The sequence below is a fragment of the Oncorhynchus mykiss genome, chromosome 21 (genome assembly GCF_013265735.2).
Source record: "Oncorhynchus mykiss isolate Arlee chromosome 21, USDA_OmykA_1.1, whole genome shotgun sequence".
Taxonomy (NCBI): domain Eukaryota; kingdom Metazoa; phylum Chordata; class Actinopteri; order Salmoniformes; family Salmonidae; genus Oncorhynchus; species Oncorhynchus mykiss.
Genome location: NC_048585.1, coordinates 1,702,749 through 1,724,792, shown reverse-complemented (window position 1 = coordinate 1,724,792; position 22,044 = coordinate 1,702,749). Strand labels below are relative to the sequence as shown.

The 22,044-nt window shown below is 50.3% G+C and overlaps 1 protein-coding gene across 3 annotated transcripts in view; it reads right to left on the bottom strand.

Moving 5' to 3' along the window:
- LOC110499743 (CCR4-NOT transcription complex subunit 2) overlaps nucleotides 1-22,044 on the bottom strand; it is an 80,713-nt gene that overhangs the window by 44,862 nt on the left and 13,807 nt on the right. For 2 of the 3 annotated variants that reach the window (XM_036956583.1, XM_036956585.1), the window contains exon 2: nucleotides 5,805-5,927. The exons of the other annotated variant lie outside the window; for it this stretch is intronic. In XM_036956583.1, coding sequence (XP_036812478.1) covers nucleotides 5,805-5,927 — 123 coding nt within the window. The remainder of the gene's footprint in view (nucleotides 1-5,804; nucleotides 5,928-22,044) is intronic. 3 annotated transcript variants of the gene reach the window in all.

Here is a 22,044-nt window from a genome sequence, read left to right as displayed (position 1 = left end):
ACGCTGTATATGGTTGGCTGTCATCAGGTAAAGCTGTATATGGTTGGCTGTCATCAGGTAAAGCTGTATATGGTTGGCTGTCATCAGGTAAAGCTGTATATGGTTGGGTGTCATCAGGCAAAGCTGTATATGGTTGGCTGTCATCAGGCAAAGCTGTATATGGTTAGCCGTCATCAGTCATCAGGTAAAGCTGTATATGGTTGGCTGTCATCAGGTAAAGCTGTATATGGTTGGCTGTCATCAGTCATCAGGCAAAGCTGTATATGGTTGGCTGTCATCAGGCAAAGCTGTATATGGTTGGCTGTCATCAGGCAAAGCTGTATATGGTTGGCTGTCATCAGGCAAAGCTGTATATGGTTGGCTGTCATCAGGCAAAGCTGTATATGGTTGGCTGTCATCAGGCAAAGCTGTATATGGTTGGCTGTCATCAGGTAAAGCTGTATATGGTTGGCTGTCATCAGTCATCAGGTAAAGCTGTATATGGTTGGCTGTCATCAGTCATCAGGTAAAGCTGTATATGGTTGGCTGTCATCAGTCATCAGGTAAAGGTGTATATGGTTGGCTGTCATCAGGTAAAGCTGTATATGGTTGGCTGTCATCAGTCATCAGGTAAAGATGTATATGGTTGGCTGTCATCAGGTAAAGCTGTATATGGTTAGCCGTCAGTCATCAGGTAAAGGTGTATATGGTTGGCTGTCATCAGTCATCAGGTAAAGATGTATATGGTTGGCTGTCATCAGGTAAAGGTGTATATGGTTAGCCGTCATCAGTCATCAGGTAAAGCTGTATATGGTTGGCTGTCATCAGTCATCAGGTAAAGGTGTATATGGTTAGCCGTCATCAGTCATCAGGTAAAGCTGTATATGGTTAGCCGTCATCAGTCATCAGGTAAAGCTGTATATGGTTGGCTGTCATCAGTCATCAGGTAAGGATGTATATGGTTGGCTGTCATCAGTCATCAGGTAAAGGTGTATATGGTTAGCCGTCATCAGTCATCAGGTAAAGGTGTATATGGTTAGCCGTCATCAGTCATCAGGTAAAGCTGTACATGGTTGGCTGTCATCAGGTAAAGCTGTATATGGTTGGCTGTCATCAGTCATCAGGTAAAGATGTATATGGTTGGCTGTCATCAGGTAAAGGTGTATATGGTTAGCTGTCATCAGGTAAAGGTGTATATGGTTAGCTGTCATCAGGTAAAGGTGTATATGGTTAGCTGTCATCAGGTAAAGGTGTATATGGTTAGCTGTCATCAGGTAAAGGTGTATATGGTTAGCTGTCATCAGGTAAAGGTGTATATGGTTGGCTGTCATCAGGTAAAGGTGTATACGGTTAGCTGTCATCAGGTAAAGGTGTATATGGTTAGCTGTCATCAGGTAAAGGTGTATATGGTTAACTGTCATCAGGTAAAGGTGTATATGGTTGTCAGTCATCAGGAAAAGCGACCAACTTCAGGAGCAGAGAAAGTGACAATAATGAAATGTTTAATTTCCAAAATGATGGGGCTTTACACTGTTTCACTACTTATGTTGTTGTTCCTTTTAATCTAAAAATGAGACCAGCCTGTCAGTTCATCATGTGATCAGTGTTTAGTTCTCTGGTTCAGTCCAAATGAAACAAGCCTGTCAGTTCATCATGTGATCAGTGTTTAGTTCTCTGGTTCAGTCTAAATGAGACAAGCCTGTCAGTGCATCATGTGATCAGTGTTTAGTTCTCTGGTTCAGTCTAAATGAGACAAGCCTGTCAGTGCATCATGTGATCAGTGTTTAGTTCTCTGGTTCAGTCTAAATGAGACAAGCCTGTCAGTGCATCATGTGATCAGTGTTTAGTTCTCTGGTTCAGTCTAAATGAGACAAGCCTGTCAGTTCATCATGTGATCAGTGTTTAGTTCTCTGGTTCAGTCTAAATGAGACAAGCCTGTCAGTACATGTGATCAGTTTTTAGTTCTCTGGTTCAGTCTAAATGAGACAAGCCTGTCAGTTCATCATGTGATCAGTGTTTAGTTCTCTGGTTCAGTCTAAATGAGACAAGCCTGTCAGTTCATCATGTGATCAGTGTTTAGTTCTCTGGTTCAGTCTAAATGAGACAAGCCTGTCAGTGCATCATGTGATCAGTGTTTAGTTCTCTGGTTCAGTCTAAATGAGACAAGCCTGTCAGTTCATCATGTGATCAGTGTTTAGTTCTCTGGTTCAGTCTAAATGAGACAAGCCTGTCAGTTCATGTGATCAGTTTTTAGTTCTCTGGTTCAGTCTAAATGAGACAAGCCTGTCCGTTCATCATGTGATCAGTGTTTAGTTCTCTGGTTCAGTCTAAATGAGACAAGCCTGTCCGTTCATCATGTGATCAGTGTTTAGTTCTCTGGTTCAGTCTAAATGAGACAAGCCTGTCAGTTCATCATGTGATCAGTTTTTAGTTCTCTGGTTCAGTCTAAATGAAACAAGCCTGTCAGTTCATCATGTGATCAGTGTTTAGTTCTCTGGTTCAGTCTAAATGAGACAAGCCTGTCAGTGCATCATGTGATCAGTGTTTAGTTCTCTGGTTCAGTCTAAAAGGGGACAAGGAAAACAACATTGAGAAACATGACGGTCTGAAACAGAACCAGCATTAACTGGTGTCATTTGCTTAAGCACATGAAATATGCAAATGGTGTGAATTATACCCCACAGCGAGAGAATATCTTTAGCACAGAACACAAGTGTGTAAAAAAAATATGAACCAAATGTGTGATGAGAGGATAATATTGAGACAAATCCATCCTCTGACTAGAAGCAGTATGTCACAGCAGACTACGAGAAGTTGTCTGAATTCTTCCAGACTGGACTAAACCGAGCCCTGCTACCTGCTCCTTGAACCCAAGAACTCCGGAATCCTGTCCCACCTATAGAACCCAGAGCAGGCTGGCGTCACATTCCATCAGCACGGCCCGTTACCTCTGACCCGAGGGACGTTTCTGGGCTGGACTTAGGACTTGGACCCGCTCTGAGGTTGGGCTCAGACCATCTCGTTATCCTTTCTACCAAAGTGTCCTACTCACTGTACTGGTATGAAGGGACCAGAACTTAGTCCAATCTGAGCTGCACATCTTTGAGGATTGGATTCCCGAGACCACCCTTAGGTTAACATGTATGCAGGCATGACTGACACAAAGCTGTCTGCTAAACGGTATATTACATAATGATGTCCTCAGCACTCGTCTAAATGAGAGGTGATCGCAGCGTTGAGGTTATAACACATATTTATCATCACACCCACTAGCAGAGTCCAGTTTAGCTGGCAACAAAATAACCCTTTAGATGTCAGAGTCCCTTCCCAGTTTCTCTACTGCTCTGCTAAGAAGCTCCTTGTACAGAGAGTTTAGATGCCCATCCGATGTGTCTGCTTACCAGGAGCTGGTTAGAAGTTCTTTAAAGTCCTGGGAGTCTAAACTATCCAATAGAGAAGCACCAGTCAGCAGAGCTGTTAGGTTCAGTAGAGCTGTTATCAGACCGGTCTGGTTTCAGGACAGATTATCTCTCTCTAGGTTCAGTAGAGCAGTTATCAGACAGATGATCTCTCTCTAGGTTCAGTAGAGCTGTTATCAGACAGGTCTGGTTTCAGGACAGATGATCTCTCTCTAGGTTCAGTAGAGCTGTTATCAGACAGGTTTCAGGACAGATGATCTCTCTCTAGGTTCAGTAGAGCTGTTATCAGAAAGGTTTCAGGACAGATGCTCTCTCTCTAGGTTCAGTAGAGCCCAGTCAGTCTGCCTCCCACAGAGTTGGGCTCCAGTCAGTCTGCCTCCCACAGAGTTGGGCTCCAGTCAGTCTGCCTCCCACAGAGTTGGGCTCCAGTCAGTCTGCCTCCCACAGAGTTGGGCTCCAGTCAGTCTGCCTCCCACAGAGTTGGGCTCCAGTCAGTCTGCCTCCCACAGAGTTGGGTCCAGTCGGTTCTTCTCAGGGAGGGACCGTAGCCTTGGAGTAGTGGGCACAACTGACAACAACGTCTGTTGTTGTGGGACTGGGAACATGATGACGGGTGCTCAGACTCAAGGATCTTTCTCAAAAAACATCTCCTCGCTACTTATCAAACAGCACTGGAGGAGAAGATCTGAGGCTCTCCATAACTTAGCCAGGAGAGAAGACCGGAGGAACTGGGGGTAAAGACTTGACAAAGAGACTGTCAGCATATTTCCTGAGCCTTCTCCTGACTCCTGTATGTTTGTCTGACTAACAGGCTGGAGGAGAAGATCTGAGGCTCTCCATAACTTGGCCAGGAGAGAGGACCGGAGGAACTGGGGTTAAAGACTTGACAAAGAGACTGTCAGCATATTTCCTGAGCCTTCTCCTGACTCCTGTATGTTTGTCTGACTAACAGGCTGGAGGAGAAGATCTGAGGCTCTCCATAACTTAGCCAGGAGAGAGGACCGGAGGAACTGGGGGTAAAGACTTGACAAAGAGACTGTCAGCATATTTCCTGAGCCTTCTCCTGACTCCTGTATGTTTGTCTGACTAACAGGCTGGAGGAGAAGATCTGAGGCTCTCCATAACTTAGCCAGGAGAGAGGACCGGAGGAACTGGGGGTAAAGACTTGACAAAGAGCATTTTTCCTGAGCCTTCTCCTGACTCCTGTATGTTTGTCTGACTAACAGGCTGGAGGGGAAGCCATCATTATGAAGGGAACCTCTGAGATGATCACAGCACACAGAGATGCTTGTTAACTGAGGGTTTTATGTCCCTGGCTGTCTGCCCTGTCTCTGGTCCCAGAGAACACTGTAGGTCCATTGTTCCTTCCCACACACAAGTGTCAACTAACCAACATGGTTCGTCCTGGGCAGCTTCTGAAAAGGCAATCTATTTACTATATAAACACCCTACTTTTTGACCAGGGCCCACAGGGTAGTGCACTACATAGGGAATAAGGGTCCATTTGGGACACATACCTGATTGTATCCCCCCCCCCCATTCCCAGAGAACTGAAGGAAAACTCAGAACTCTTCAGGCACCAGATCAAGGTGGCCTGCCCGGGTCTTTGGCACCAACAATTCCACAGGGAGCCAACGGCTCCAATGTGGCCTCTGATTAACAAATGGAAGGAGTCCCAGGCAGAGGTTGTGTCCCAAATGCACCCTATCCCCTGAGTTCCATATTCTCCTTTCATAGGAGCCCTGGTCAAAAGTAGTGCACTATATAGGGAATAGGGTGCCATTTGGAACACAGGCAGAGTGAAAGCTCTATTGAACTCTGAGACCTAGGTTATGAATGCCTTGTTCTGCTCTTCTCTATGGATATCCTGTCTCGATAGCCCAGGTTAGATGTCACCCTGTCTAGATACACCGGGTTAGATGTCATCCTGTTCTAGATGTCATCCTGTCTAGACAGAAGGCTTAAATCTAACCTGGTCTCACGTGATCAGTCACATAGCAGGCCCAGGATTCAGAGGAGTTCATCTCGTAGAGACCACTGTTAGGATGTTCCATATCTGGATGTAGTAATGTCACCATGTGACTCCTCTCTATTCACTGTAACTAAGAGTGAATGAGTCATGTCCACTTCCCTATTAACCACCCGACCAGACACACATTTAACCAAACCGTTACTGAGGAAAAGCAGAAACGCCAAAAGATCAGCTTTGAAAATAATGTCATAGCAACAGAAACATAACTTAGATGACTCCAACGAAGCAGTTCACCCCCACATGAATCCAGACCACAGAGAGCCAAGGAGTCTGGATTCAACCTCTACGGGTTTTACTGACTAAGTGACAACTGACGAATCAGTCACCGCATAATAGGGGGTCAAAGGTTGTAACATGCTGGTAGCATCACTTACGTCTTTGTCTGATGGATGAGGGAACATGGATGTCTGGCCATAATACACAGTGTCGTCGGGGTAGTCACTCTCCACCCCCTCTACAAACCTCTTTCTGGTAGCACTAAACATGCTGTTAGTCACCTGTAAGAGGGGAGGAAAGGAGGAAAGCGTTTAGGACACAGGTCACCAACTGGTCGATCGCCATCCACAAGGCATTCCTAGTCGATCACCAAACATTTCTGGACAAAAGACAAAGATGAAGACATGAGCTACATTTATATTATTATTTGTGTTGCCCTGTTGACGGTGGGCGCACTTGATTCTGAAGCCCTGTTGGCGGTGGGCGCACTCGATTCAGAAGCCCTGTTGGCGGTGGGCGCACTAGATTCTGAAGCCCTGTTGACGGTGGGCGCACTAGATTCTGAAGCCCTGTTGACGGTGGGCGCACTAGATTCTGAAGCCCTGTTGGCGGTGGGCGCACTCGATTCAGAAGCCCTGTTGGCGGTGGGCGCACTTGATTCAGAAGCCATGTTGGGGGTGGACGCACTAGATTCAGAAGCCAACTGTTGTGTTGTCATGATACGCTCAGCTCTGCCGAGCGACTGCTACACCAACTGTTGTGTTGTCATGATACGCTCAGCTCTGCCGAGCGACTGCTACACCAACTGTTGTGTTGTCATGATACCCTCAGCTCTGCCGAGCGACTGCTACACCAACTGTTGTGTTGTCATGATACGCTCAGCTCTGCCGAGCGACTGCTACACCAACTGTTGTGTTGTCATGATACCCTCAGCTCTGCCGAGCGACTGCTACACCAACTGTTGTGTTGTCATGATACGCTCAGCTCTGCCGAGCGACTGCTACACCAACTGTTGTGTTGTCATGATACACTCAGCTCTGCCGAGCGACTGCTACACCAACTGTTGTGTTGTCATGATACACTCAGCTCTGCCGAGCTACTGCTACACCAACTGTTGTGTTGCCATGATACGCTCAGCTCTGCCGAGCTACTGCTACACCAACTGTTGTGTTGTCATGATACGCTCAGCTCTGCCAAGCGACTGCTACACCAACTGTTGTGTTGTCATGATACACTCAGCTCTGCCGAGCGACTGCTACACCAACTGTTGTGTTGTCATGATACACTCAGCTCTGCCGAGCTACTGCTACACCAACTGTTGTGTTGTCATGATACGCTCAGCTCTGCCGAGCTACTGCTACACCAACTGTTGTGTTGTCATGATACGCTCAGCTCTGCCGAGCTACTGCTACACCAACTGTTGTGTTGTCATGATACGCTCAGCTCTGCCGAGCTACTGCTACACCAACTGTTGTGTTGTCATGATACGCTCAGCTCTGCCGAGCTACTGCTACACCAACTGTTGTGTTGTCATGATACGCTCAGCTCTGCCGAGCTACTGCTACACCAACTGTTGTGTTGTCATGATACGCTCAGCTCTGCCGAGCGACTGCTACACCAACTGTTGTGTTGTCATGATACACTCAGCTCTGCCGAGCGACTGCTACACCAACTGTTGTGTTGTCATGATACGCTCAGCTCTGCCGAGCGACTGCTACACCAACTGTTGTGTTGTCATGATACGCTCAGCTCTGCCGAGCTACTGCTACACCAACTGTTGTGTTGTCATGATACGCTCAGCTCTGCCGAGCTACTGCTACACCAACTGTTGTGTTGTCATGATACACTCAGCTCTGCCGAGCTACTGCTACACCAACTGTTGTGTTGTCATGATACGCTCAGCTCTGCCGAGCGACTGCTACACCAACTGTTGTGTTGTCATGATACACTCAGCTCTGCCGAGCGACTGCTACACCAACTGTTGTGTTGTCATGATACACTCAGCTCTGCCGAGCTACTGCTACACCAACTGTTGTGTTTTGTTTTGAAATATAATACGGCTTGAGAAGAACAAGATTGTCGGGCCAGGCATATGGTGAATATGCTGTGATAATGTATTAGGAATACTGCACCAACCTCATTCCTAAATAACTATTTTTTAGGAGGTTAATGGTACATTTTTTAAGAAATGTTTTATTGTATATTTAAGAATTTAGATCTTGGCTTTTTGACTGGGAAAGGTTGCTGACCACTGGTTTATGACAACATAGAGTGACTGACAACGAGTGATGATAGCCAATCACAGTCTGGAGCTGGCCATAAGCCCCTCCTCCCTGTCAAAGTCCTTGCCAATAGGAGCCAGGGGTAGGGGTGAACTCCATGTCCTGGTTGGTCACATAGCTGAGCAGTGCAAGTCATTGATCATAGGAGTTGGATTAGCTGGTTTGTTGACAACAGCTGACCTGACCTACTAGTGCAGCCAGCTTCAGTGAGGTCAGGTTGTCTTATCTTCCTAAAAACACATGGCTCCTGTGGAAGAGGCTCGTCTATCATGAAAGCACAGAGTATCAACCCTCACACACACACACTGCTCATCTAATAGTATTAGCTTTTAGCAGATAAAGTGTTTGGTGCAACGTCACTATCCTTAGTTTAGGATTATGTAAAGTGTCGCTGAATAGTGATATTTTTTAAAGTGTTTTTTTAATAACTAGCTGAGCAAAAAAACAACCAGCCTAAACGTAGGCCCGGATGCAGTATCTTTGACTTCCCAGATGCCTTCATGTTGTATTTTGAAAATATGTTTTCTACATTTCCCTTTTTGAAGCAAACATTCTCCATCTAGCTTTGCAGCACAAACTAGACATGTCGGACCCATGTTACAGTTTAGGCCCAAGACCGTTGGCTAGGCTAACTAACTGAGAGGGATGAGGCCCAGCAAGAGCATGAAACAAAGCTCAACATTGACCAAGTCACCACCAACAAGACCGTTGGCTAGGTTAACTAACTGAGAGGGATGAGGCCCAGCAAGAGCACGAAACAAAGCTCAACATTGACCAAGTCACCACCAACAAGACCGTTGGCTAGGCTAACTAACTGAGAGGGATGAGGCCCAGCAAGAGCACGAAACAAAGCTCAACATTGACCAAGTCACCACCAACAAGACCGTTGGCTAGGCTAACTAACTGAGAGGGATGAGGCCCAGCAAGAACACGAAACAAAGCTCAACATTGGGGTTGTTGAAGAGAACAGAAAAATGTACTTTGTCTAGCAAATCCAGGCCAGGGACATTGTGGAATACAGTAGGCTGCTGGACGACCTTGAGAGGATGTTTGAAAACCAGCTGTAGGCCTATTGAGTAAACTATTGTACACGGTCAAAATCCAGCATTCCCACACAAAATAAAGGAATAATCCATTAGGACCGACCCAAAACAACATGGTCCACCCTCTGAAGGAACACGAATGGCCTAACTATTTATCTCCCACACCAGCTACCAACAGCCTGTGTTATGAACTTACCCCAATATGAAAAACCTTCCCAGATGGGCAAATCCCATTGTTGGGGGGGGGGGACAAATTCCATTGTTGGGGGGGGCGGGGACAAATCCCATTGTTGGGGGGGCGGGGACAAATCCCATTGTTGGGGGGACGGGGACAAATCCCATTGTTGGGGGGACGGGGACAAATCCCATTGTTGGGGGGGCGGGGACAAATCCCATTGTTGGGGGGGGGGGGGACAAATCCCATTGTTGGGGGGGGGGGGGGGGGGCGGGGACAAATCCCATTGTTGGGGGGGGGGACAAATCCCATTGTTGGGGGGGGGGCGGGGACAAATCCCATTGTTGGGGGGGGGGCGGGGACAAATCCCATTGTTGGGGGGGGGGGGCGGGGACAAATCCCATTGTTGGGGGGGGCGGGGACAAATCCCATTGTTGGGGGGGGCGGGGACAAATCCCATTGTTGGGGGGGGCGGGGACAAATCCCATTGTTGGGGGGGCGGGGACAAATCCCATTGTTGGGGGGGGCGGGGACAAATCCCATTGTTGGGAGGGGGCGGGGACAAATCCCATTGTTGGGAGGGCGGGGACAAATCCCATTGTTGGGGGGGGGCGGGGACAAATCCCATTGTTGGGGGGGGTGGGGACAAATCCCATTGTTGGGGGGCGGGGACAAGCATCTGGTCATGACACACTCATCATTACATTAAGGAGTAGGGGGGTAAAGGATGGTGACCAGTCATCAGGACATTAAGGAGTAGGGGGGGTAAAGGATGGTGACTAGATGAAGACCAGTCATCAGGACATTAAGGAGTAGGGGGGTAAAGGATGGTGACTAGATGAAGACCAGTCATCAGGACATTAAGGAGTAGGGGGGGTAAAGGATGGTGACTAGATGTAGACCAGTCATCAGGACATTAAGGAGTAGGGGGGGTAAAGGATGGTGACTAGATGTAGACCAGTCATCAGGACATTAAGGAGTAGGGGGGGGTAAAGGATGGTGACTAGATGAAGACCAGTCATCAGGACATTAAGGAGTAGGGGGGGTAAAGGATGGTGACTAGATGTAGACCAGTCATCAGGACATTAAGGAGTAGGGGGGGTAAAGGATGGTGACTAGATGTAGACCAGTCATCAGGACATTAAGGAGTAGGGGGGTAAAGGATGGTGACTAGATGTAGACCAGTCATCAGGACATTAAGGAGTAGGGGGGTAAAGGATGGTGACTAGATGTAGACCAGTCATCAGGACATTAAGGAGTAGGGGGGTAATGGATGGTGACTAGATGTAGACCAGTCATCAGGACATTAAGGAGTAGGGGGGTAAAGGATGGTGACTAGATGAAGACCAGTCACCAGGACATTAAGGAGTAGGGGGGTAAAGGATGGTGACTAGATGTAGACCAGTCATCAGGACATTAAGGAGTAGGGGGGTAAAGGATGGTGACTAGATGAAGACCAGTCACCAGGACATTAAGGAGTAGGGGGGTAAAGGATGGTGACTAGATGTAGACCAGTCATCAGGACATTAAGGAGTAGGGGGGTAAAGGATGGTGACTAGATGTAGACCAGTCATCAGGACATTAAGGAGTAGGGGGGGTAAAGGATGGTGACTAGATGTAGACCAGTCATCAGGACATTAAGGAGTAGGGGGGTAAAGGATGGTGAATAGATGTAGACCAGTCATCAGGACATTAAGGAGTAGGGGGGGTAAAGGATGGTGACTAGATGTAGACCAGTCATCAGGACATTAAGGAGTAGGGGGGGGTAAAGGATGGTGACTAGATGTAGACCAGTCATCAGGACATTAAGGAGTAGGGGGGGGGGGGGTAAAGGATGGTGACTAGATGAAGACCAGTGATCGGGACATTAAGGAGTAGGGGGGTGAAGGATGGTGACTAGATGTAGACCAGTCATCAGGACATTAAGGAGTAGGGGGGGGGTAAAGGATGGTGACTAGATGTAGACCAGTCATCAAGACATTAAGGAGTAGGGGGGTAAAGGATGGTGACCAGTCATCAGGACATTAAGGAGTAGGGGGGTAAAGGATGGTGACCAGTCCTCAGGACATTAAGGAGTAGGGGGGGGGGGGGGGGGTAAAGGATGGTGACTAGATGTAGACCAGTCATCAGGACATTAAGGAGTAGGGGGGTAAAGGATGGTGACCAGTCATCAGGACATTAAGGAGTAGGGGGGTAAAGGATGGTGACCAGCCATCAGGACATTAAGGAGTAGGGGGGTAAAGGATGGTGACTAGATGTAGACCAGTCATCAGGACATTAAGGAGTAGGGGGGTAAAGGATGGTGACCAGTCATCAGGACATTAAGGAGTAGGGGGGGGGGGGGGGGGGGGTAAAGGATGGTGACTAGATGTAGACCAGTCATCAGGACATTAAGGAGTAGGGGGTAAAGGATGGTGACTAGATGTAGACCAGTCATCAGGACATTAAGGAGTAGGGGGGTAAAGGATGGTGACTAGATGTAGACCAGTCATCAGGACATTAAGGAGTAGGGGGGGGGGAGGTAAAGGATGGTGACTAGATGAAGACCAGTCACCAGGACATTAAGGAGTAGGGGGGTAAAGGATGGTGACTAGATGTAGACCAGTCATCAGGACATTAAGGAGTAGGGGGGTAAAGGATGGTGGTGACTAGATGAAGACCAGTCATCAGGACATTAAGGAGTAGTGGGGTAAAGGATGGTGACCAGTCATCAGGACATTAAGGAGTAGGGGGGTAAAGGATGGTGACTAGATGTAGACCAGTCATCAGGACATTAAGGAGTAGGGGGTAAAGGATGGTGACTAGATGTAGACCAGTCATCAGGACATTAAGGAGTAGGGGGGTAAAGGATGGTGACTAGATGAAGACCAGTCATCAGGACATTAAGGAGTAGGGGGGTAAATGATGGTGACTAGATGTAGACCAGTCATCAGGACATTAACTGTTAAATCTACCCCCACCTTTTTTGAAAATTCTGTTAAAAATCGCGCAACTTTTCAGCGTCCTGCTACTCATGCCAGGAATATAGTATATGCATATGATTAGTATGTGTGGATAGAAAACACTCTGAAGTTTATAAAACTGGTTAAATCACGGCTGTGACTATAACAGAGCGTGTGTTTCATTGAAAAACGCAAGAAAAACTGCTCTCTGAAAGCAAAAAATAATTTCCATAAGTCACTTCCACCAGTTGTTAAAGGAGAACAGAATTTAATGGAAATTTGCCTGCACTTCATACAAATTCCGCACGATGGCGCCATTGTACTAATTTTCAATCGAATTAATTGTTGGAAAATCCATCTGTCTGACCCCAAGTTTTCCAGTCTTCACCCGGATGCAGTTCAAGGAGAGATCAGATTGCATTGTTTTTGAAGTGAGGACCTATTGAAGAGACATCGCCCTGTAATCGTTTTGATAGATTATAAACGTTTACTAATACCTAAAGTTGGATTACAAAAGGATTTCGAAGTGTTTTGTGAAAGTTTATCGTCGACTTTTTTAATTTTAAAAAATTACGCAGCGTTTAAAAACGATGAATTTTTCTGAATGACACTACTTCAATACAAAGCTATTTTGGGTATATATGGACCGATTTAAACGAAAAAAAGACCCAATAGTGATGTTTATGGGGCATATAGGAGTGCCAAGAAAGAAGCTCGTCTAAGGTAATGAATGTTTTATATTTTATTTCTGCGTTTTGGGTAGCGCCGTCTATCGCAAAATCTGTTGTTTACGTGTCGAGCTGGCATTTTGGGGGGTGCATGCTATCAGATAATAGCTTCTGATGCTTTCGCCGAAAAGCATTTTAAAAATCTGACTTGCTGGCTAGGTTCACAACGAGTGTAGCTTTAATTTAATACCCTGCTTGTGAATTTTGATCAAGGTTTGAGTTTTAACGAGTACATTTAGCATTTAGCGTAGCGCATTTGCATTTCCAGGTGCCTACTTGGGACATGTGCGTCTCAAGTAGATTCAAGAAGTTAAGGAGTAGGGGGGTAAAGGATGTTGGTGACTTGACAGCCCACTAGGAGTTTGCCAAAAGGCACCTAAATAGTCTCAGACGATGAGAAACAAGATTCTCTGGTCTGATGAAACCAAGATTGAACACTTTGGCCTGAATGCCAAGTGTCAAGTCTGGAGGAAACCTGGCAGCATCCCTACGGTGAAGCATGGTGGTGGCAGCAACATGCTGTTGGGCTGTTCTTCAGCGGCAGGGACTGGGAGACTAGTCAGGATCAAGGCCAAGATCAACGGCACAAAGTACAGAGAGATCCTTAATGAAAACCTGCTCCAAAGCACTCAGGACCTCAGACTGGGGCGAAGGTTCACCTGCCAACAGGACAATGACCCCAAGCACACAGCCAAGACAGCGCAGGAGTGGCTTCGGGACAAGTCTCTGAATGTCCTTGAGTGGCCCAGCCAGAGCCCGGACTTGAACCCGATTTAACATCTCTGGAGAGACCTGAAAATAGCTGTGCAGCGACGCTACCCATCCAACCTGACAGAGCTTGAGAGGATCTGCAGAGAAGAATGGGAGAAACTCCCCAAATACAGGTGTGCCAAGCTTGTAGCGTCATAACCAATAAGACTTGAGGCTGTAAATCGCTGCTTCAACAAATTACTGAGTCTGAAAAATATGGTACATTTGTCTTTTTATTATCATTTTTAAATAAAATGGGCAAACATTTGTTTTTGCTTTGTCATGATGGGGTTGTGTGTGTAGACTGATAAGGGGGGATTGCAAGTCAATCCGCCATCACCCACCCATTGAGTTGAATGTCCATTCTTGTGATTCCAATTCTAATGGTGCTGCTGCCTGCTACCAACCAACAGTTCTGTTCAGCAGGTTATCCAGGTCAACAACAAACCCAGCAGGAAACCTCTCTGCCTTCCTTCCTGCCTGGTGTCGGTTTCACACAACAGCCAAATATAAGCCTGGGAACACCTCACACTATTACACAGACTAGTACCATGTGATAACCCTACTGGTACCGCTGAAGGCAGTACTGAGGGAGAGGGAATAGGATTTGTGTAGAGACGTGAAAGGATGTCATCTGTCCACGAGAAGAGTTCACGGCTTTAGATTGATTTTCTAAACAGTTTGGTTCTGGCTGTTAAGGGAAACATCAGACTGAAGTTGGTAGATTCAGAGAGCATTGAGTGCAATGTCCACAATGCGGCCCAGAGTCAGGCAGATGGATGCGGGGGTGGCTGATGTCTCAGTCTTCAGCTGCTTCCTACACGGAGCAGTCAGTTATGGAACCAACACAAGGTCTTATATAGGCGGATTGATGTGTATCAGTTCAGAAAGTAGGAGTCATGTTTAGAAACCTCTATAGGTTATGAAATACACCTAACATGGCCTGACAGCATCTGTAATAAAACAAAACGCATCAGCAATAATACTGTAATAACAGTGTCACCTATTCTTCATATATCTGTTCTTCTTCAGCCTCGTTCAAAACCACCACCTGCAATTTTATACATAAGAGCCTGGTCCCTGTGAGAGAGATGGGCACCTGGGAGTCAGTGTGTGAAGTGGGCATCTTCCTCAGAGCAGCTGGGACTCCCTGCCCGCCTCGGCACCCGCCTCCCCTCCCTGCCCGCCTCCCTCCTACCCTCCCTGGCGCCCGCCTCCCTCCTTCCCTCCCTGCCCGCCACGGCGTCCGCCTCCCTCCTTGCCTGCCTGCCTCCCTGCCCGCCTCCCTCCTTGCCTGCCTGCCTCCCTGCCCGCCTCCCTCCTTGCCTCCCTGCCCGCCTGCCCGCCTCCCTCCCTCCCCGCCCGCCTCCCTCCCTGCCCGCCTCCCTCCTTCCTTCCCTCCCTACCCGCCTCCCTCCTTCCTTCCCTCCCTGCCCGCCTCCCTCCTTCCTTCCCTCCCTGCCCGCCTCCCTCCTTCCTTCCCTCCCTGCCCGCCTCCCTCCTTCCTTCCCTCCCTGCCCCCCTCCCTCCTTCCTTCCCTCCCTGCCCCCCTCCCTCCTTCCTTCCCTGCCCGCCTCCCTCCTTCCCTCCCTGCCCGCCTCCCTCCTTCCCTCCCTGCCAGAAAAGATCGTCCCGTTGAAGATCCCTTCAATAAGATGTATTTTCCATGTATAAAAACACAAGTTTTAACATTTCTACCAGTCGAAAGAACAGACGACTCGGTCTACATTTAACCTCCCGGTGGGGTGACCTGTCTGTTTAACCTCCCGGTGGGGTGACCTGTCTGTTTAACCTCCCGGTGGGGTGACCTGTCTGTTTAACCTCCCGGTGGGGTGACCTGTCTGTTTAACCTCCCGGTGGGGTGACCTGTCTGTTTAACCTCCCGGTGGGGTGACCTGTCTGTTTAACCTCCCGGTGGGGTGACCTGTCTGTTTAACCTCCCGGTGGGGTGACCTGTCTGTTTAACCTCCCGGTGGGGTGACCTGTCTGTTTAACCTCCCGGTGGGGTGACCTGTCTGTTTAACCTCCCGGTGGGGTGACCTGTCTGTTTAACCTCCCGGTGGGGTGACCTGTCTGTTTAACCTCCCGGTGGGGTGACCTGTCTGTTTAACCTCCCGGTGGGGTGACCTGTCTGTTTAACCTCCCGGTGGGGTGACCTGTCTGTTTAACCTCCCGGTGGGGTGACCTGTCTGTTTAACCTCCCGGTGGGGTGACCTGTCTGTTTAACCTCCCGGTGGGGTGACCTGTCTGTTTAACCTCCCGGTGGGGTGACCTGTCTGTTTAACCTCCCGGTGGGGTGACCTGTCCTGTTTAACCTCCCGGTGGGGTGACCTGTCTGTTTAACCTCCCGGTGGGGTGACCTGTCCTGTTTAACCTCCCGGTGGGGTGACCTGTCTGTTTAACCTCCCGGTGGGGTGACCTGTCTGTTTAACCTCCCGGTGGGGTGACCTGTCTGTTTAACCTCCCGGTGGGGTGACCTGTCTGTTTAACCTCCCGGTGGGGTGACCTGTCTGTTTAACCTCCCGGTGGGGTGACCTGTCTGTTTAACCTCCCGGTGGGGTGACCTGTCTGTTTAACCTCCCGGTGGGGTGACCTGTCTGTTTAACCTCCCGGTGGGGTGACCTGTCTGTTTAACCTCCCGGTGGGGTGACCTGTCTGTTTAACCTCCCGGTGGGGTGACCTGTCTGTTTAACCTCCCGGTGGGGTGACCTGTCTGTTTAACCTCCCGGTGGGGTGACCTGTCTGTTTAACCTCCCGGTGGGGTGACCTGTCTGTTTAACCTCCCGGTGGGGTGAGAAGCAGTGGAGGAGGAGGAGAGAAGCAGTGGAGAGAAGCAGTGGAGGAGGAGGAGAAGAGGCCGTGGAGGAGGAGAAGAGGCCGTGGAGGAGGAGAAGAGGCCGTGGAGGAGGAGAAGAGGCCGTGGAGGAGGAGAAGAGGCCGTGGAGGAGGAGAAGAGGCCGTGGAGGAGGAGAAGAGAGGCAGTGGAGGAGGAGAAGAGAGGCAGTGGAGGAGGAGAAGAGAGGCAGTGGAGGAGGAGAAGAGAGGCAGTGGAGGAGGAGAAGAGAGGCAGTGGAGGAGGAGAAGAGAGGCAGTGGAGGAGGAGAAGAGAGGCAGTGGAGGAGGAGAAGAGAGGCAGTGGAGGAGGAGAAGAGAGGCAGTGGAGGAGGAGAAGAGAGGCAGTGGAGGAGGAGAAGAGAGGCAGTGGAGGAGGAGAAGAGAGGCCGTGGAGGAGGAGAAGAGAGGCCGTGGAGGAGGAGAAGAGAGGCCGTGGAGGAGGAGAAGAGAGGCCGTGGAGGAGGAGAAGAGAGGCCGTGGAGGAGGAGAAGAGGCCGTGGAGGAGGAGAAGAGGCCGTGGAGGAGGAGAAGAGCGGCCGTGGAGGAGGAGAAGAGCGGCCGTGGAGGAGGAGAAGAGCGGCCGTGGAGGAGGAGAAGAGCGGCCGTGGAGGAGGAGAAGAGCGGCCGTGGAGGAGGAGAAGAGAGGCAGTGGAGGAGAAGAGGCAGTGGAGGAGGAGAAGAGAGGCAGTGGAGGAGGAGAAGAGAGGCAGTGGAGGAGGAGAAGAGGCCGTGGAGGAGGAGAAGAGCGGCCGTGGAGGAGGAAAAGAGAGGCAGTGGAGGAGAAGAGGCAGTGGAGGAGGAGAAGAGAGGCAGTGGAGGAGGAGAAGAGAGGCAGTGGAGGAGGAGAAGGAGAGAAGCAGTGGAGGAGGAGGAGGAGAGAAGCAGTGGAGGAAGAGGAGGAGAGAAGCAGTGGAGGAAGAGGAGGAGAGAAGCAGTGGAGGAAGAGGAGGAGAGAAGCAGTGGAGGAGGTGGAGGAGAGAAGCAGTGGAGGAAGAGGAGGAGAGAAGCAGTGGAGGAAGAGGAGGAGAGAAGCAGTGGAGGAAGAGGAGGAGAGAAGCAGTGGAGGAAGAGGAGGAGAGAAGCAGTGGAGGAGGTGGAGAAGAGAAGCAGTGGAGGAGGTGGAGAAGAGAAGCAGTGGAGGAGGAGGAGGAGAGAAGCAGTGGAGGAAGAGGAGGAGAGAAGCAGTGGAGGAGGTGGAGGAGAGAAGCAGTGGAGGAGGTGGAGGAGAGAAGCAGTGGAGGAGGTGGAGGAGAGAAGCAGTGGAGGAGGTGGAGGAGAGAAGCAGTGGAGGAGGAGGAGAGAAGCAGTGGAGAGAAGCAGTGGAGGAGGAGGAGAGAAGCAGTGGAGGAGGAGAAGAGGCCGTGGAGGAGGAGAAGAGGCCGTGGAGGAGGAGAAGAGGCCGTGGAGGAGGAGAAGAGGCCGTGGAGGAGGAGAAGAGGCCGTGGAGGAGGAGAAGAGGCCGTGGAGGAGGAGAAGAGAGGCAGTGGAGGAGGAGAAGAGAGGCAGTGGAGGAGGAGAAGAGAGGCAGTGGAGGAGGAGAAGAGAGGCAGTGGAGGAGGAGAAGAAGAGGCCGTGGAGGAGAAGAAGAGGCCGTGGAGGAGAAGAAGAGGCCGTGGAGGAGAAGAAGAGGCCGTGGAGGAGGAGAAGAGGCCGTGGAGGAGGAGAAGAGGCCGTGGAGGAGGAGAAGAGGCCGTGGAGGAGGAGAAGAGGCCGTGGAGGAGGAGAAGAGGCCGTGGAGGAGGAGAAGAGCGGCCGTGGAGGAGGAGAAGAGAGGCAGTGGAGGAGAAGAGGCAGTGGAGGAGGAGAAGAGGCAGTGGAGGAGGAGAAGAGAGGCAGTGGAGGAGGAGAAGAGGCCGTGGAGGAGGAGAAGAGGCCGTGGAGGAGGAGAAGAGCGGCCGTGGAGGAGGAAAAGAGAGGCAGTGGAGGAGAAGAGGCAGTGGAGGAGAAGAGGCAGTGGAGGAGGAGAAGAGGCCGTGGAGGAGGAGAAGAGGCCGTGGAGGAGGAGAAGAGCGGCCGTGGAGGAGGAGAAGAGCGGCCGTGGAGGAGGAGAAGAGCGGCCGTGGAGGAGGAAAAGAGAGGCAGTGGAGGAGAAGAGGCAGTGGAGGAGGAGAAGAGAGGCAGTGGAGGAGGAGAAGAGAGGCAGTGGAGGAGGAGAAGAGAGGCAGTGGAGGAGGAGAAGAGAGGCAGTGGAGGAGGAGAAGAGAGGCAGTGGAGGAGGAGAAGAGAGGCAGTGGAGGAGGAGAAGAGAGGCAGTGGAGGAGGAGAAGAGAGGCAGTGGAGGAGGAGAAGAGGCCGTGGAGGAGGAGAAGAGGCCGTGGAGGAGGAGAAGAGGCCGTGGAGGAGGAGAAGAGCGGCCGTGGAGGAGGAAAAGAGAGGCAGTGGAGGAGAAGAGGCAGTGGAGGAGAAGAGGCAGTGGAGGAGGAGAAGAGGCCGTGGAGGAGGAGAAGAGGCCGTGGAGGAGGAGAAGAGGCCGTGGAGGAGGAGAAGAGCGGCCGTGGAGGAGGAGAAGAGCGGCCGTGGAGGAGGAGAAGAGAGGCAGTGGAGGAGAAGAGGCAGTGGAGGAGAAGAGGCAGTGGAGGAGAAGAGGCAGTGGAGGAGGAGAAGAGAGGCAGTGGAGGAGGAGAAGAGAGGCAGTGGAGGAGGAGAAGAGAGGCAGTGGAGGAGGAGAAGAGAGGCAGTGGAGGAGGAGAAGAGAGGCAGTGGAGGAGGAGAAGAGAGGCAGTGGAGGAGGAGAAGAGAGGCAGTGGAGGAGGAGAAGAGAGGCAGTGGAGGAGGAGAAGAGAGGCAGTGGAGGAGAAGAGAGGCAGTGGGTGGAGGGAACAGAATAATACCAAACACCTCACCTCCAGTCCTGACAGAAAGACTGATGTCCCACCATTTAGCTGGAGATAAATCAAGATGGACGCCAGAAGCACTTACTGATTAAGTGTCAGGAATCAGAAGTGCCCCACTCACAGCCAATACACTACAGTCCAGTCTGGCTCTCTGTCAAGCGTAGAATACTAGAGCAGGTCATGCTGGGAGGACAAAAGGAACGTCTTATCCTCCCACTGGAATCAGACAGACCTGGGAGGTTAAACAGACAGGTCACCCCACCGGGAGGTTAAACAGACAGGTCACCCCACCGGGAGGTTAAACAGACAGGTCACCCCACCGGGAGGTTAAACAGGACAGGTCACCCCACCGGGAGGTTAAACGGGACAGGTCACCCCACCGGGAGGTTAAACGGGACAGGTCACCCCACCGGGAGGTTAAACAGACAGGTCACCCCACCGGGAGGTTAAACAGGACAGGTCACCCCACCGGGAGGTTAAACAGACAGGTCACCCCACCGGGAGGTTAAACAGACAGGTCACCCCACCGGGAGGTTAAACAGACAGGTCACCCCACCGGGAGGTTAAACAGACAGGTCACCCCACCGGGAGGTTAAACAGACAGGTCACCCCACCGGGAGGTTAAACAGACAGGTCACCCCACCGGGAGGTTAAACAGACAGGTCACCCCACCGGGAGGTTAAACAGGACAGGTCACCCCACCGGGAGGTTAAACAGGACAGGTCACCCCACCGGGAGGTTAAACAGGACAGGTCACCCCACCGGGAGGTGGAAAATGCATCTTATTGAAGGGATCTTCAACGGGACGATCTTCTCTGGAACGGACGGTCGGGAACATAATGACAAATCATTTGTAGACTGGAAATTGACCACAAGAAGAACAAATCAGATAATATGACTAAAACAATCATTTCAAACCTTGATTAAATTGTATATGATCACGTGTCTCTATCATGCCTGGGAATAGCTGGGAACAGCTTTACTCAATTAAAATCACTTGGTGTTTTTACAGTCTGAAGGTCCAACGATGAACATTAAAAAAATATATCATTTTAAAGGTTCATTTTTATTGGTTCAGAAAACTTAGGGGGCCAAACAAAAGCAAGCCAATCAGTGGGCACGGAGCTGCTTTAAGCCAGCCAATCAGTGAGCACGGAGCTGCTTTAAACAAGCCAACCAGTGGGCACCGAGCTGCTTTAAGCAAGCCAACCAGTGGGCACGGAGCTGCTTTAAGCCAGCCAACCAGTGGGCACGGAGCTGCTTTAAGCAAGCCAACCAGTGGGCACGGAGCTGCTTTAAGCAAGCCAACCAGTGGGCACGGAGCTGCTTTAAGCAAGCCAACCAGTGGGCACAGAGCTGCTTTAAGCAAGCCAACCAGTGGGCACCGAGCTGCTTTAAGCAAGCCAACCAGTGAGCACCGAGCTGCTTTAAGCAAGCCAACCAGTGGTCACCGAGCTGCTTTAAGCAAGCCAACCAGTGGGCACCGAGCTGCTTTAAGCAAGCCAACCAGTGGGCACTGAGCTGCTTTAAGCCAGCCAACCAGTGGGCACCGAGCTGCTTTAAGCAAGCCAACCAGTGGGCACGGAGCTGCTTTAAGCAAGCCAACCAGTGGGCACGGAGCTGCTTTAAGCAAGCCAACCAGTGGGCACGGAGCTGCTTTAAGCAAGCCAACCAGTGGGCACCGAGCTGCTTTAAGCAAGCCAACCAGCGGGCACTGAGCTGCTTTAAGCAAGCCAATCAGTGAGCACCGAGCTGCTTTAAGCCAGCCAACCAGTGAGCACCAAGCTGCTTTAAGCAAGCCAACCAGTGGTCACCGAGCTGCTTTAAGCAAGCCAACCAGTGGGCACCGAGCTGCTTTAAGCAAGCCAACCAGTGGGCACTGAGCTGCTTTAAGCCAGCCAACCAGTGGGCACGGAGCTGCTTTAAGAGGACTGTTTATGGAAGACAGATGACTCCAGAGGGAGCCAGATGGAAACTGATTTGGGCCGGGCCGGGCGCGCGTCTCTCTCTCCTCCTGCAGCGACCACAGAAACACCAACAGTGTGATTGCCGCTGTCCCTGGTGCTGAAGCTGCAGCATAAGACATGTCTAGTTTCTCACTTGTTTTTCCCCCTTGACTGAAACACTTCACTACAGAAATCCCTCATTTGTTTAGGATATACATTCCCTATTCCCTCAAACCTTGCTCTCTTTACGTGACACATGTAAACATCGCATGCATGTGACCAATAGGGACTGACCTATAGCCTGTCATAACCACATTAATAACTTGGTTATAACTAACTCCCAACACCGTAACATGTGTAAAAACATAGAGGACGTGAAAAATAAACTCCAAAACAGGAGACTGCTGGACTAAAGAACTCTCAGTTGACCAACGGAGTCCATTCATCAACCCCTTGGTGGAACAGGAGGTGAATTTAGAGGCTGCTTGTATTCAGCTCCAACTTCTCTCGTCGTGAGAGACTTCCTCTCATCATACCCTGCTCTTTCAGGGCTAGATCACTGGGAAACATGACTTCCTCATCATACCCTGCTCTTTCAGGGCTAGATCACTGGGAAACATGACTTCCTCTCATCATACCCTGCTCTTTCAGGGCTAGATCACTGGGAAACATGACGACTTCCTCTCATCATACCCTGCTCTTTCAGGGCTAGATCACTGGGAAACATGACTTCCTCTCATCATACCCTGCTCTTTCAGGGCTAGATCACTGGGAAACATGACTTCCTCTCATCATACCCTGCTCTTTCAGGGCTAGATCACTGGGAAACATGACTTCCTCTCATCATACCCTGCTCTTTCAGG